Source organism: Scylla paramamosain, chromosome 7, assembly GCF_035594125.1.
Source record: "Scylla paramamosain isolate STU-SP2022 chromosome 7, ASM3559412v1, whole genome shotgun sequence".
Taxonomy (NCBI): domain Eukaryota; kingdom Metazoa; phylum Arthropoda; class Malacostraca; order Decapoda; family Portunidae; genus Scylla; species Scylla paramamosain.
In genome coordinates this window covers 23653116-23667699 of record NC_087157.1, presented here as the reverse complement: position 1 = coordinate 23667699, position 14584 = coordinate 23653116, and the positions used below count along the sequence as shown (strand labels likewise).

The following is a 14584-nucleotide window of genomic DNA, read 5'->3' as shown; positions in this document are numbered from 1 at the left end:
CCACAGACTCAGGCCACCAGGAAAACATTCAGCCATGCAAATTTTGAACCACAGCAATTGTTTGAAAAATATAGCATGAAATTAGATGTAAAGTAATTTTCAAGTAGATTTGTAAATGCATGCAATTTATATAATCAACTGAAAAACAATATTGCAAAACTTTCAAGATTGCATAATTCTCTAGAGCTAGGCGTAGTTGTATACCTTTAAGAAAAGATAATCAACAAATATATTACTGATTCCCAAGGGTTACTGTGGCAGACACTGGAGACAAACAGCACAGGGAGTGATACCACAGGGGCCTTCTCTCCCTTTCTTTCTGCTCTACTGTGATAAGCATGCCTAGCCAAATATGAATGACTTGTGTCCAGTCTTCCATGTGCAGGTTAGAATAAACATTTGCTTTCATATAACATTATCATCAACAGCCTCTAGGAATCACTGCAGGATACAGATCTTCCTCAATTTCCTCCACAGTGACCCATTTTTACACTCTTTTTGTTGCTCTCGGCCAGTGCTCGTCTCACATAAAAAAGAAAAAAAATGTTTGTTGGCCATACTCTTATTTCAGACCAGCTGAACTGAACTTCCATCTCACCTATCCATCTATGTAGTGCTCTCTTTACCCTCTCTTCTCTAACCATTCCTAGGTTGCAAATTTTTTGTTCTGACTGTACATCAGTTATCTGTTAAGCACCTAAGGTGTCCTGACCATGTCCATTTTCTTCTTTTTATTTATAGTTATGATATCTTTGAATTTTATTGGGTTATCTCTGATACTCAGGTCATTTTGAAATTTCTGACATGCTAGCCACTTGCTGTAGCTCTGAATGTGTGGTTTAAGAGAAGGACAGGAGATACAGTGGGTCTCAGACAAGTATTCTAGAAGCACACCAAACATATTGCTTACAATCTATCATGGGCAAAGAAACTATGGAAAGGAAGATCTATATTTAGAGCTCCACTGTCCACTCTCCCTTCCCTCACCACCTGCACACTGGCACCCAAGCTGCTGACTTGCTGAATGGCTAACCTTCCACTGTGAGGATGAGGTTGTCAGTGTCATGGTCAAGGGCAGTCTGGGCCTGGCAGGTGTACACTCCAGAGTCTTGGCCATGCACCTTCATCACCTCCAGCACCCACACCTCCTTCTCATGCTTTCCGCTGTCCTCCTCACCGCTCACGTCGTTGTCGTCTTCGTCATCATCGTCAGCGATGTTTTCTGTGGGAGGGACGAGAGTTAGTTATGATGCCAACACAGGAAGCTAAAACATAAACTAAAAATATACATTTTTCCTCTTAATATTAACTTAAACATAAATAAAAAAATATAGAAATTTTCTCTTAATATTTTATTTTTACACTACTTAGTCTTCTTTATAGCATTCATTTGTAGCTACTATAAAGGAGATTTAAAATTCAATGATTAAATATACTTTGACACAAAAGATTTGAGAAAAAGCAATACATAAATCTGCAAAAACAGACAAAAAAAAAAAAGGACAAAAAATCTTGATGAATTGCACACACCAAAGATACATATAAGGACACTAAAAATAAGTGACATGAAAGCAAGAAAGAAAACATAATGATGCAAGAATAATAAATACATACAGCAACTAGGGATATACTTACACAGTATTCATGAATGACCTAATACAAGTTTGGCAGGACAACCAGCTACCGTTACAGAGCACTCACCTCTGCGGCCGAGATTGTAGTTTTCATCCTTGAAGTCCACTTCCACATCATCCCTGAACCAGGTGACAGTTGCCTGCAGGTGTGGGTCCATGCGCACCAGGCAGGTGAGGGAGACATGGTCACGAGCCTTCACGCGCTTGCTGGACACACCCACCTTCACCACCGTCTTTGCTGATGACAATTACAACATTGAAGAATGGGATTGCCCAGAGAATTATGCAAAATGGGCATATTTTAAGAGATATTATTTTTACATCAACTAGTTAACTGTGGCTTTAAAAGCGTACGGTGCCTTTCATTTGATAACAAGGACATGCAATGAAGAGACTCACCTCTGGCTATCACCTCAGCCTCAGCTTCCAATGAGCCAAACTTGTTCGTTGCCTTACAGACATATTGGCCCTTAGTGTTGTCATCCACAGACCTGCAAACAAAATGTTATACTTGTCCCTAAAATGCACCATGGTCCAATATGTCTACAAGTAAACAATGACGGCAAGACAGAACTGGAAGCACATTATGTTATGTGAGCAGAAAAGAATATCAAGGTATCATCATCTTACTTAATGACCAGCTTGGTGTCCCTGATGTCATATCTTGGGTCCTCATCATGGATGGACACCCGCTCCTCCCCCTCCAGACGCACCCAAGTCATGTTGGGGTTCGGTGAGGCATAGGCTGCACACTCGAGTGTAGCAGCATCGCCCTCCAAGACTGTTACATTGTCGGGCTCTGTCACCCACTCTGGTGGCAGTGCTGGGAGGCAGATGGAAGGATTACAGTCACTTAATCTGTTCAACATCATATACAAAAACATATATATTTTTTAAAATAAATGTGACAAATTAAGTTTAAAAGATGCAACATTATGAGCTTGACTCAATCCAGTAAAAATATAATAAGGTAAGAATTAGGTAATGATATTAATTTTTTGGGAAGTGGATGTCCTTAACCATATTCTAACTACAGCAAATACCAAAGAATATTTATCACGTTGATCATGAAAACACTTCATTCAGAATAAAATCATGACAATTAAGTACAAATAATGAAGTGTTGTGTTACAAGTGTCATATGATGCCTGACTCACAGAGTACATTGAGAAAGACACTCTTGTAGACATAGCCGTGGATGTTTGAGGCATTGCAGGCCACCACCGCCTTGTTGCTGAAGTCCAAGTTGTCAATCACCAGCTGCCTCGTCACCACAGAGAGGAACAATTTGTAGCACAATACCAAACAACAGGAAAGGCTGGCTACTTAGTCTGAACATAGCCACATGCATAAACTTGATTGAGTGACCAGAATCAAATCAGTAAGAAAGACAGGAAAGGCTGGATGCTTATAAAATAAACCAATCAGACAAACAGGGAAGGGTGAGTACATAGCCTGACCATAACTCCATTCATGAACTTATTTGAGAGACATGGAATCAAGTAAATCAAAGAAAAATCTAATGATGGTGAATATTCATTTTTTCACTTCCAATTAAAATTGTAATAATATCTTTGACTGTGTGGATAATTGATTTAAATGTATGTGTGTCCATGTGTGTGTGGATTTGCTGTAGAAGTGGTGGTGGTGATAAAAAACAATTCAGTAAGTTAAGTTTGTGTTTTCTGTCCCTATATCTACATCTATTATCCTGCCAAGATCCTGATTAGTTTTCTCTGTTTGTATCATATCTACATTTCTGATCCCTTCTAACTGTCACTACTAGCTGAAACATTACATACTTTCTTTATGTTGATAGAAAATATGGAAGGAATCTCTCTCTCTCTCTCTCTCTCTCTCTCTCTCTCTCTCTCTCTCTCTCTCTCTCTCTCTCTCTCTCTCTCTCTCTCTCTCTCTCTCCACTGCTAACCGTGGTGTCATGGGTGTCCAGAGGGTCGCCATTGCTGGTCCAGGTGATAATGGGCTGAGGTTCGCCCCGTGCTTCACAGCTGAACACAGCAGTCTCACCCTGGGGAAGGTTGATTATCTCTGGCTCCACCACAAACTCAGGCTCCGCTGTCAGGATGCAAATTGACATGATAAAAGATGACTTTAGATACTGTATAAGTTTTCTGGTGTGAAGCATAATTTAGCAGTGTAAATTAATGCATGTTTTTTTTTTTTGTAATTAACAACTCCTGTAATGTTTTCCTTTATCTGTCCATAGGATATCATACAGAGAAGGCTAAGAGTGTGAATGATGTGTATGTGAGTGTGTGGTTCCTTGTCTGGGCCATCCTATGTGAGATTGATGGCCTGGTATATAGATAGATCAACTACTATGGAGATTCAGGAAAATGCACAATGTAGCATAATTATGTCAGCTTTCCTACACATATAAATGCATATAAATGTGTGCATATGGGACTGGCATTTCAGTGGGCATATTTTTTTTATTGGATTTTTGTTGCCCTTGGCCAGTGTCCTTCCTACATAAAAAGAAAAAAAAAATGTGCCATGAAAGATTATGGCTCTCCTCTGCTTAAAAAAAAAAAAAGGAAAAGAAACAGCACAGTTAACACACACACACACACACACACACACACACACACACACACACACACACACACACACACACACACACACACACACACACACACACACACACACACACACACAGAAAATCATTACACCAATGCTCAAAACAAACACAAAAAACAATATATACTCACACTCAACATAAACATTGAACTGCCTTGGGTCTCCCTGGCCAGCACTGCTGCTGGCCTGACAGTAGTAGGAGCCAGCATCCTCATCATCCACATCCTCCAGCACCAGCACCCTGCCATGCTGCTCCTTGCGGTAACTATGCACGTCATCCCGGTTCCCTCGCCACCACTGCACCTCTGGCTGGGGTCTGATTGTGGGTAACATGAGATCAGTTGAGACATGACATACAGGTAAAGTGAAAGAAGGGCATCAGATAACATGAGATCTGCTGAGACATAATTAATACATAGGTGAACATCAGGTAACATATACGAGTAAGATCAGCTGAGACATGATATAAAGGTGAGGTTAGATAAGGTGAGGAGACCCATAGGTGTGATATGAAGACAGTGAGTCTCAACATGAGTTGAGACATGATCAACATACAGGTGAGGTGAGAGATGAGGCCTACAGATGTGATATGAGGAGTGTGTCAGGTAACATGAGATCAGTTGAGACATGATCTATATACAGGTGACGTGATAGAAGGTGAGGAGACCCACGGGTGTGATATAAGGCTGGATGACATGTGAGGAACAGACCAGGTGAGAAAAGGTGAGTAGGTGAATCAGTTGGCCAAAAGTTTAAAAGATAGGTATGCCATTTGATTCTGTTATCAAAGACCACTTTGAGATATTACTCTTTATTCTACATCCACCTCTAAACTTGTTACTGATTAGAAACTGGATAATCTATACATTTAATTAACTTTTTTCTCTTTTTAGTAGGTGTTTATGAATATTTTGCTCTTTTTGTGTGTGTGTGTGTGTGTGTGTGTGTGTGTGTGTGTGTGTGTGTGTGTGTGTGTGTGTGTGTGTGTGTGTGTGTGTGTGTGTGTGTGTGTGTGTGTGTGTGTGTGTGTGTGTGTTAGTTGGTTCATACTGCAATGAGTGGTTTAAATAAATGAGTAATGCAGGCCAAAGATCCTAAAAGAAGTCAGTTATGTCTATCAAACCACTTACATGGGTCAGCATTCAGCCTCTAGTCAGCACATAGTATCCCTCCCTCCCCTGAAAACTCTGTCCTATCAAAAAAAGGCCCGTATTTGGAGACTCTGCACTCTCCAAGACAGTTTTCAAAGGTCACAGAGATGATTTGCTGGGTTCTCAAGACTATTAATTTCTCCTGTTAACAATGTAGAAATCTTGTTAACTTGTCACTAAAACCGTAAAAAAAAAATAGTAATAAATAAATAAATAAATAAAAATAAAAACCTGTCTAACCTCAACTATAGCCTTTCGAAAGTAATCGATGTGCAGCGCAGTTTCAGAATATTGTCCAAAAAACTCACTTGCCGCCGTAGATGCAGTACAGCCTGACGTCATGACCTTTGAGCACCATGAGTTCGTGGTGGCTGAGGAACTGTTCCTCAGGGGGCATGCTGGCCTGTGGCTCCTCGTCGGTGAAGTTAAGGTACACTCTGTTGCCCACGCGGTACTCAGTCCTGCCAAACACACGGAGGAGAGGTGAGGGAGGCCTAAACACACTGCAGCTTGTTCCCTCCCGCCAGGTGCAGCATGCAAGGAATAATAACCCAAAACTTGTCATTAGAGGTAATATGAGGAAATGAAAGCATGTGAAATGGAATCTCTTAACACTCAATATACTGATGTTAAAAGGAAAGATATGAAGATTTGTACAAAAGTAAAGAAAATACTAAGTGAAACTTAAACTCAAAACCAATCACCTATTTTTTTTTCAGCAGGTAATTATCTGTCTGCTAAGAGTACTATAGTAATATTGTCAGGAGCAAAGCAAGGGAAGAGTAATCTACAGTTAGGAAATGGGTTAGGTCCCTTTAAAGAAAAATTCATGGTGGCACACACACACATACACACACACACACACACACACATCACTCCTAAGGCAAAACATATACTCCAGAAATGGGTTGTTTGCTCATGCAAATCGTGCTGTTATAATGTATGTATGTATAAGAAATATACAGGAAATATACAAGAAATTATATATTTTCATTGACCTGTTTACAGAGCCGCCGCCACCACCACCATCACACGTGCGTCACCACCACCATCACCACAAGAGTCTACCAACTATCATCCAATACAAAGTAAATCAATCAATCAATCAATCCCTTTCTTGTTCTCCTGACAGAACTTCCACCACCACCACCAACACCAACACCACTACCACTATTACCATCACCTTTACTAATACTACTACTAAAATCACCATTTTTATGAACACCACGACCCCCCCCCACTACTACAACAACAACAACAACAACAACAACAACAACTACTACTAGTACTACATCATCATCATAACCACCACTAACACTCTCACCACTACTGTCATCATTACTATCATCACCACCATCACATCTACCAAGACCAACACCACCATCACCACTACCACCACCACTACATTCCATCCTCAATATCCCTGCAAAGAACACACCAGTCATCATCACCATCATCACTATCTGTATCCACCACCACTATGATCACATCATCATCACCACACCACCACCACAACACCCCCACACGCCTACCTGTTCACTATATCGAGGCCCTCAACATCTGATTCTCTGAAACAATAAAAATCCCCAAAATATATCACGAGAGAAAAACAAAATGAAAAGACCTCCATGTGAGAAAATAATATAAAGTAATTGGGAAGAAGGGAGTGAAGAAGAAAGAAGGAAAGAAGAGGGTAATGCATAATACATGGAAAGAGAAGGCACTAAAAATTTATAGGAATGAAGAAGAAGAAGAAGAAGAAGAAGAAGAAGAAGAAGAAGAAGAAGAAGAAGAAGAAGAAGAAGAAGAAGAAGAAGAAGAAGAAGAAGAAGAAGAAGAAGAAGAAGAAGAAAGACGAGGAATAATTGTTATGTATGACTTCATTTTTTTGTGACAAAAACAAAGAAAAGAAAAGAAAAGAAAAGAAGAAAGCCAACAATGAAAAAATAAGAAAAAAATAAAAAAAGGCAAAAAACAAATTAGATTTTTTACTAACTGATGAAAATCAGTGTTAATATGCATTATATCATTATAAAAAAAATCCCTTATCGAGTATATGATTGGATTAATTGAAGGATGAAAAAAAAAAACAGAATAAATCGTTTGCATTACTATATATCACGCAAGAACTTTAATTAGTACCCCGTGAAATTATTGCAATGTTCATTTTTTTGTGCTCGCGTCACATGAGGGAGAGGAATTCACTGTGACGCGCATGGCATTGCAACACTCTGGGATAACAGGACACAGGTGGACGGCGAGCATCACCCCTCACCTTTATCTGGGCAGCAATCACACTCAGGTGACGCACTCAGACATCAACGTGGTTAGTGTTGTCATGGGATGCACAGGTAATACTACAGGTGATACTATAGGCGCAGGCTTTTGGTGCTTTAGTCCATCCATTTGAAACTTATACCTGAAACCTAAGCTGTAATAAGGTAGCGGATAGGCTGATCATAACTGAACTAATAAAGTAGAACAGAGGTCTTCGCTTTGTTCCCTTCAGAGTTATACAGCCTGAAATAAGTAATTTGTGATATTCAGTACTGATATACATCGTTATTAGTTGAGTTTCTACTACAACCGGTTAAAAAGGACTTCAAGACACGAAACTGAAACATTTGAGAATATGGACCTTAATTCCCTCCCCCAAGCCAGTGTTTCTTAACCTGGTGTTGAAATTAGTTTAAGGGGGTGTCGGAAAATTGCGGTACAGTGTTAGTGTTCCTCAAAAGAGATATAAAAGTATTGGAGGAATATTTTTGACAACAGTGTACCTTTCATTTGATTAACTTTAAAACTTTTTTCAGCTGTGTTAATGTATTTTAGCAGTGAGGAAGAGCACTAGATTTATTGCTTTTGCCTATGGTACTGGCATCATCAATGTTTTACTTTTGGAGAATGAACAAAATAAAAGATTAAGCAGAGCTAGGGATGACAGACTGTTTAGACTTGACAACGGGGAGTGCAGAGGTCAGAAAAGAGTAAGAATCGTTGGATAGAGAAAAGGAAAGGATGGAAGATCACTAGTATCTATCGTCATTCAGATTCCCTTAGCAGCTGCAGACTGGAGGCAGAAACCGTGTAACAAAGATTTTTTTGTCTCACAGTGACCGGTTGCACGATACAATTCCCCATAAATATTCAACTCCAGCAAGCGAACACGATTGGAATGCCTTTAATGTATGTAACCTGATGTTTTTCTCTCTCCCTTGGACAGCCATCCAATTCGTTACACTGCTGCTGACTGCAACACGCGGTCAAGCTGTATTGGCTCGAGTTTCAAATAGATGGAGTGTAGTCTTTGATGTACTATACAGAATACATCTGTACATAACATTAGGGCACCACCATCACTGCTACTACTACTACTACTACTGCTACTACTACTACTGTTACTACTACTACTGCTACTACTACTACTACTACTAATACTAGTCATCACTACGTAACTACTGTACTACTACGTACAACAAGTACCATCACTACTGCAATTCTTATTAATATCCACATCATCATCATTATCATCAAGTCATCAATCATCATCACCACATTGCTGCGGTTGCTGTTAATATCAAATCACTAGTGTTATCACATGTTAATTTGTTACACGGTGTTATAAATGTTATCTCGCCAGTCACATCCACACCACACACGCCTACGGCAGACTGAGGACGTCGGTGTCTTCGTCGTCAGAGGGCATCTGGTCTACCATCTCCAGGTTGCCGTGCTCGTCCTCCACCAGGATCATCTGGCCGCTGTGTGGAGAGGCGCGTCAGGCAGGGCACACCAGTAAGGCTGCCGGGGCAAGGCTGTGACCCCGAGGATGAGTTGTGGGTCACGTGGGCAGGGTGGGAAGGGTCGTGGACGAGTTGTGGGTCACAAGGGCAGGGAGGAAAGGGTCATGGTGGTGCAGTCGTGGTTATGGTCAGTAGTCTTATTGTACTTCAGAGCGTATTCTTAATTAAACGCTATGTTCTCTCATTAGAACAGTTTTCAAAGGATACAGATTTTTATTTCTTATTTCTTCTTATTATTTATTTTAGCTTATCGCACTCAAATCCATATTCTTGAAAGCTTTGTTTTCTTATCAGGATCGTTTTCAAAGGCTACAAAAGTGATTTGTCAGATTCTCAAGTGTTTTTTTTTTTTCTAACTGATAACGAAGAGGTTATCCTCGGTCATAAAAACGCTCCTGAAAACCATAAATAACTTCTACTAGAGCTTTAAGGTTTTGTTCCCTTATCATGACCGTTTTCAGAAGCTAAAGAGATGATTAGTCCTGTTTCTTTCTCAATGAATGGTAAAGAACAATTATTAAACTATAACTTTCATTATAGTCTGTTTGAGAACACAGTCATTACTTCCTTTGTGTCTTCCCTCATAATCTGCCAGTTCTCAGGTTTTGTAAGGAACACCAGCAGATCAGGAACACGTAAGACACAATGGAAGGAAGTGTAGTAGGTTAACTGACTTAAAACCATGACTTCACCAGGAGGCTCACAGGACGGGGGATGGGTGGACGGAAGACAGAAGGGGCCAAAGCGCTGCACGGCTCACGAAGTCTTCACACGTGTACTTACCTTCTCTCCGCCTCCACCTACTTCATTAACTTCGTGATTCTTATTTCTTTATCTTATCCTCTGGTTTTCTTGCCCTCCACCTCTCATACTCCACTACTCGCTCCACTATATCCACAGGCGAATCTCACTCCACCAGCCACACCTCACGCTTCACTGCATCCACAACCACCTCTCCACAAGTTGTACTTCACTGCGGTGCGCACACACACACACACACACACACACACACACACACACACACACACACACACACACACACACACACACACACACACACACACACAAGCTTATTCTTTACATCACTTTACTTGCTATCACTGAGTTTTGTTTGTTGTATGATACTGACCGCGTTCTTGCTGTCACTACCACTCCCACAACCAGCACCACCACTACCACAACCATCACCATCACCACCACCATCCCTACTACCACTCCCACAATCGCCACCACCATCACACCACCACCACTACCACAACTACCACCATCATCAAGTACACTTCGTGTTCCTCTTGCGTGATCATTGCTTCCCATGTTGAAGAAAAGCGTCGTTAGTGTCCCGCGTGAAGGAAAGGGGAGGGGAGGGATTTAATGATATCCAGTCATCACCACCCCCATCGACAAATACACATAACCCCGCCTACGTACACACCCACGCCCAAGTGTGCTCGTGTTTCCAGTTAGAATAAAACACACACACACACACACACACACACACACACACACACACACACACACACACACACACACACACACACACACACACACACACACACACACACACACACACACACACACACACACACACACAAAGAAAAAAAGTCCTTCCAAGAATTACGCTGGCACTTTTTCTTCAAAATTCGTGGAAAAATAATAAACAAAAAATAAATAAAATACCGCCTAGAATAGAAAAAAAAAAAAAAAAAATCCGTCTTCACCAAAACTTGGAAATTCATCAAGTTAAAGGTCAGAGGTAGCATTATAGGCTCAATTAACCTGCGTGAGGGGCAAGGCGGAGGCAGGCGCGACTCACCTGGCGGCAGAGAAGGCGGCGCAGGCGTAGAGGGCGTCCTGGGAGGCGTCCTCGGGAGCTACGTGACTGAACCACAGAGAGCCGCGCTCGTCCTGTGTCACGCGGGACGAGTTCATGTTGCTCAGCTTCCCCTCGTTGGTCTGTCGAGCAAAGGGTGTGAGCACAGGCGCGCGCACGTGATCCGAGACACACACACACACACACACACACACACACACACAGATATCCTGAAGGAGTGGGGGCAAGTGGATGGACAGGATGAGGACACAATAAGAAGGCGTGAGCACAGGCGCGTCGAGATTATCTGATTCATGTACAGTACACACACAAACACACACACGAGAACAGACAGTCTGAAGGAGGATGGCCTGGCAGTGATGTGATAGGGACGCGGCACACCTAACGCTTGTCAAAGGATAGCAACGCCATCCATAGTACCCGAAGTGTGGGTGCTTTGTCCCGTATTACTTTGTGCCAACCTTCACAACACTAGCATTTGATTTCATGCTGAGGAGCGCCGAAAGATTCAATACCAAAAAAGAACATCTGCCCGCCCGCAGTCCTTCACTATCTAGGGGCGTGCACAAAGTTCAGCGCAGGTGACGCACTTACTCACCTGGCGGAACCACTGGACGGAGGGAATTGGGTGGCCGACGGGGACGTCACAGTCCAGGCGCAGCGGCCTGCCTAGAGTGGCAGTCACCACGCGCGGTTCCTGCTTGGGCACGTAAGCCATGACAGCTCGGCGAACAGACACGATATCGCTGAACGCCTTTCCCACCTGATTCTCTGCCACGCACTGGTAGGTTCCTGACGGGAGGAGAGGAGGAAATGAACACGTATCTTAAATGACGGAGTTGCGAAGTTTTTAATTTTCTTACTCTGATTCAAATTTTCTACTGAATAGACAAATTAACTTGGTAATATTCTATCCAAAATAAGAGCAAAAGAACTCAGAAGTACTTTTTATGCACAAGGGAGGAAGATTCGAAGGGAAAAAATCGGAAAAGAAGATCCACTAGTTGTTCTTTCCATTACAGAAAAGAAAGAGTACTGAAGAAGTGAGGGAGAGTCTATCGGTAAAGAGGATGAAAGAGTGAAGATACTGGCTAACTACTGCATCAGGGAAGTAAACAGAAGAAAGCAAGTGGAAAGTGTGTGGCGAGGGCATGGAAAGGGTACCTAATGGTCCAAACCCTTTTTCTGCTAATCATTTCTCAATATCATTTACAAATTTTAAAACGACTTATTTCTTTGTATTACAATTTCTAAAAAAATCTACTGGTATAGTTTAGCAAAGATGAAATTCACTTCAAATTCTTTTTTTCTTTATGTTCATCCAAACAAATTACTAGTGATCTCAATGTTAAAAAGACAACCATAGCTGTAAAAGAGCTAAAATGTATGGTCAACAACTAGTAGACGCATTAAAATCTCGCTGCCTTCCTCCCCGCATTACAGTTTCTATGATAGCTTCCCCGGAACAGCTCTCCATCCCTATCACCTCTTTACCTTCATCCTCTGGGCGCGGCTCGTGGAACACCAAGGTACCTTCCCCTTCCACCTGCTCTACGCGGTCATCCTCGCCGTGGGGGTCGTACTCATCGCCGTCCTTCAGCCACGTGTAACTGGAATGGATGAGGCGACTCGTCAGGTGGTGGTGGTAGTGGGTCGGCGAGGTTCCCTTTGTGCCTTGTATTACTGTTATCGCCTTGGCTTCCATGGTGTGTGTGTGTGTGTGTGTGTATGAATCTCGTGCAGTTAAGGCAATGACTGATGGAAGTCACATTGGGAACATCAAACTCACGCTTTCCCTTCCTGCTCACCCTCACACGCACTCGTTTCTTTTCTCCCACTCACATCCAATGATCCCCACACGCATTCAAAAGTCTGCTACTTAAGCCCGTGTTCCCAAATGCTTTGGCCTACGTTAACAGTGCAGAACCCTTGCTAAACCATGACAATTTTGGATGCTTCTGTCAGGAGTCCCCACAGCTGATGAACGCCCTCAGTCACACCCATTACACACATTTCTTTCACTGGATCCATGAGTCTTTTCTTAGGTTTTCCTCTTTCTTCTGATCGGTAGATCCATCTCCAGCATCCTTCTCCTCCACATCCCTCGTCTCTCGTCCTGGCTAATCATCTCTGTGGCCTTTAAATGGTCGTGGTGAGAGAGTAAAGCGTTTCAGAATACGGGTCTTCGTCTTACCATCTGACAACCCATTTACCTCTTAGAGTTGTATCCCCGCACTCACCTTGGCGCTGGGAGGGCGTCGGCGAGACATGGGAGGGTGAAGGGCACAGCGGGCTGGTCGGGGTCGTGGATGACAGTGAAGAGGACCTCCCTGGTGGTAGGCTGCTCTTCCAGTAGTGGTGGGATGGTGACTGCAGGGAGGAGGAGGGAGGGCGCGGCGTCACCTTCATTATCTTTAGGCTCGTATCAGTCATCCTCATCATCACCATCATTCTTCTCTTTCTTCACCTTTTGGTCCAGTATCAGTATCATGCTCACTCTCACTCACTCTCATTCATTGTGTTCCTCATATTCTTTTTTTTCTCTCTCTCTCTCTCTCTCTCTCTCTCTCTCTCTCTCTCTCTCTCTCTCTCTCTCTCTCGTCATGAATGTTTCTTTATTTGTGTTTGATGCGTTGTTCTCAGTTTAAGTTATAAGTTTTCACTTGCTTATTTTCACTGCCTCTCTCTCTCTCTCTCTCTCTCTCTCTCTCTCTCTCTCTCTCTCTCTCTCTCTCTCTCTCTGACAGTAACACTAATTTTAGCTCACCAGCTTCACCTCTGCTTCACTCGCTTCACTAATTCCAGCACCACCACACTTAATCTAATCATTCCACACTCAAAGCTCTGGATTCAAGCTGGACTCCACTACACTCCACCTCAGGCACTCACTCACACCTCTTGGGGATATGTATCGTGCACTTTCCTCTTCTTCCTCTTGCTTTTCCTCCTGCATTTCCTCTCTTTGTCACACATGTCTTCTCTCTTTCTCTCTTTGTCTCTATCTCTGGATACAATATTAACTTCGTGGACTGCAAGAACTTTCTCTTTTAAAATCTCTTATCGTAATCCTATTCCAATCCAGACTACTCGTATTGTGTTGTAGGGAAGGAAGAACGCAAACATTATGGACTTGGACAACGCAGTGACTGGTTTTCAATGGTGTATTCAAGGAAGGAGACACGAGAAAGGGAGAATCTTGAAACTTTGAATAATGCACTTCTCTAATCGTCTTACCGAACGCTGCCCTAACTTTGGGAGGAGATTTGATCGGGGAAACATTGAGAAATATAATTCGTGAATGTGTTTTTTGACGTGCTTTTTCAATGCGCATGTGTACAGTGAGGGTTTCATTTACGTTCTGTTTGTAAAGCAACTTAATTTTTTATTTATTTTTTTACTTTCGATATAATGTGTTTCCTTCCAGTCTTTCTTTGTCTTTTTTTAATTTTTTGTCTTTTTATTAGTTTTAATCGAATGCTACATTGATTCTTATGAAAAAAAAAAATACCAGAAGGGATTTGTTTGTATGAAGTGAACTATACTGGTAATTTATAAAGTAAACTG

General features: G+C 42.1%; 1 protein-coding gene across 1 annotated transcript in view; it reads right to left on the bottom strand.

The window, feature by feature from the left end:
* The window catches only part of LOC135102242 (uncharacterized), a 98653-nt gene that overhangs the window by 39152 nt on the left and 44917 nt on the right, over positions 1-14584 (bottom strand). Inside the window, exons 4-16 of the mRNA XM_064007122.1 lie at positions 13261-13390; positions 12515-12630; positions 11619-11812; positions 11003-11142; positions 9052-9147; positions 5695-5847; positions 4367-4551; positions 3565-3710; positions 2792-2894; positions 2265-2457; positions 2034-2125; positions 1702-1872; positions 1034-1222 (exon numbers count right to left, since the gene is read on the bottom strand). Coding sequence (XP_063863192.1) covers positions 1034-1222; positions 1702-1872; positions 2034-2125; positions 2265-2457; positions 2792-2894; positions 3565-3710; positions 4367-4551; positions 5695-5847; positions 9052-9147; positions 11003-11142; positions 11619-11812; positions 12515-12630; positions 13261-13390 — 1908 coding nt within the window. The remainder of the gene's footprint in view (positions 1-1033; positions 1223-1701; positions 1873-2033; positions 2126-2264; positions 2458-2791; positions 2895-3564; positions 3711-4366; positions 4552-5694; positions 5848-9051; positions 9148-11002; positions 11143-11618; positions 11813-12514; positions 12631-13260; positions 13391-14584) is intronic.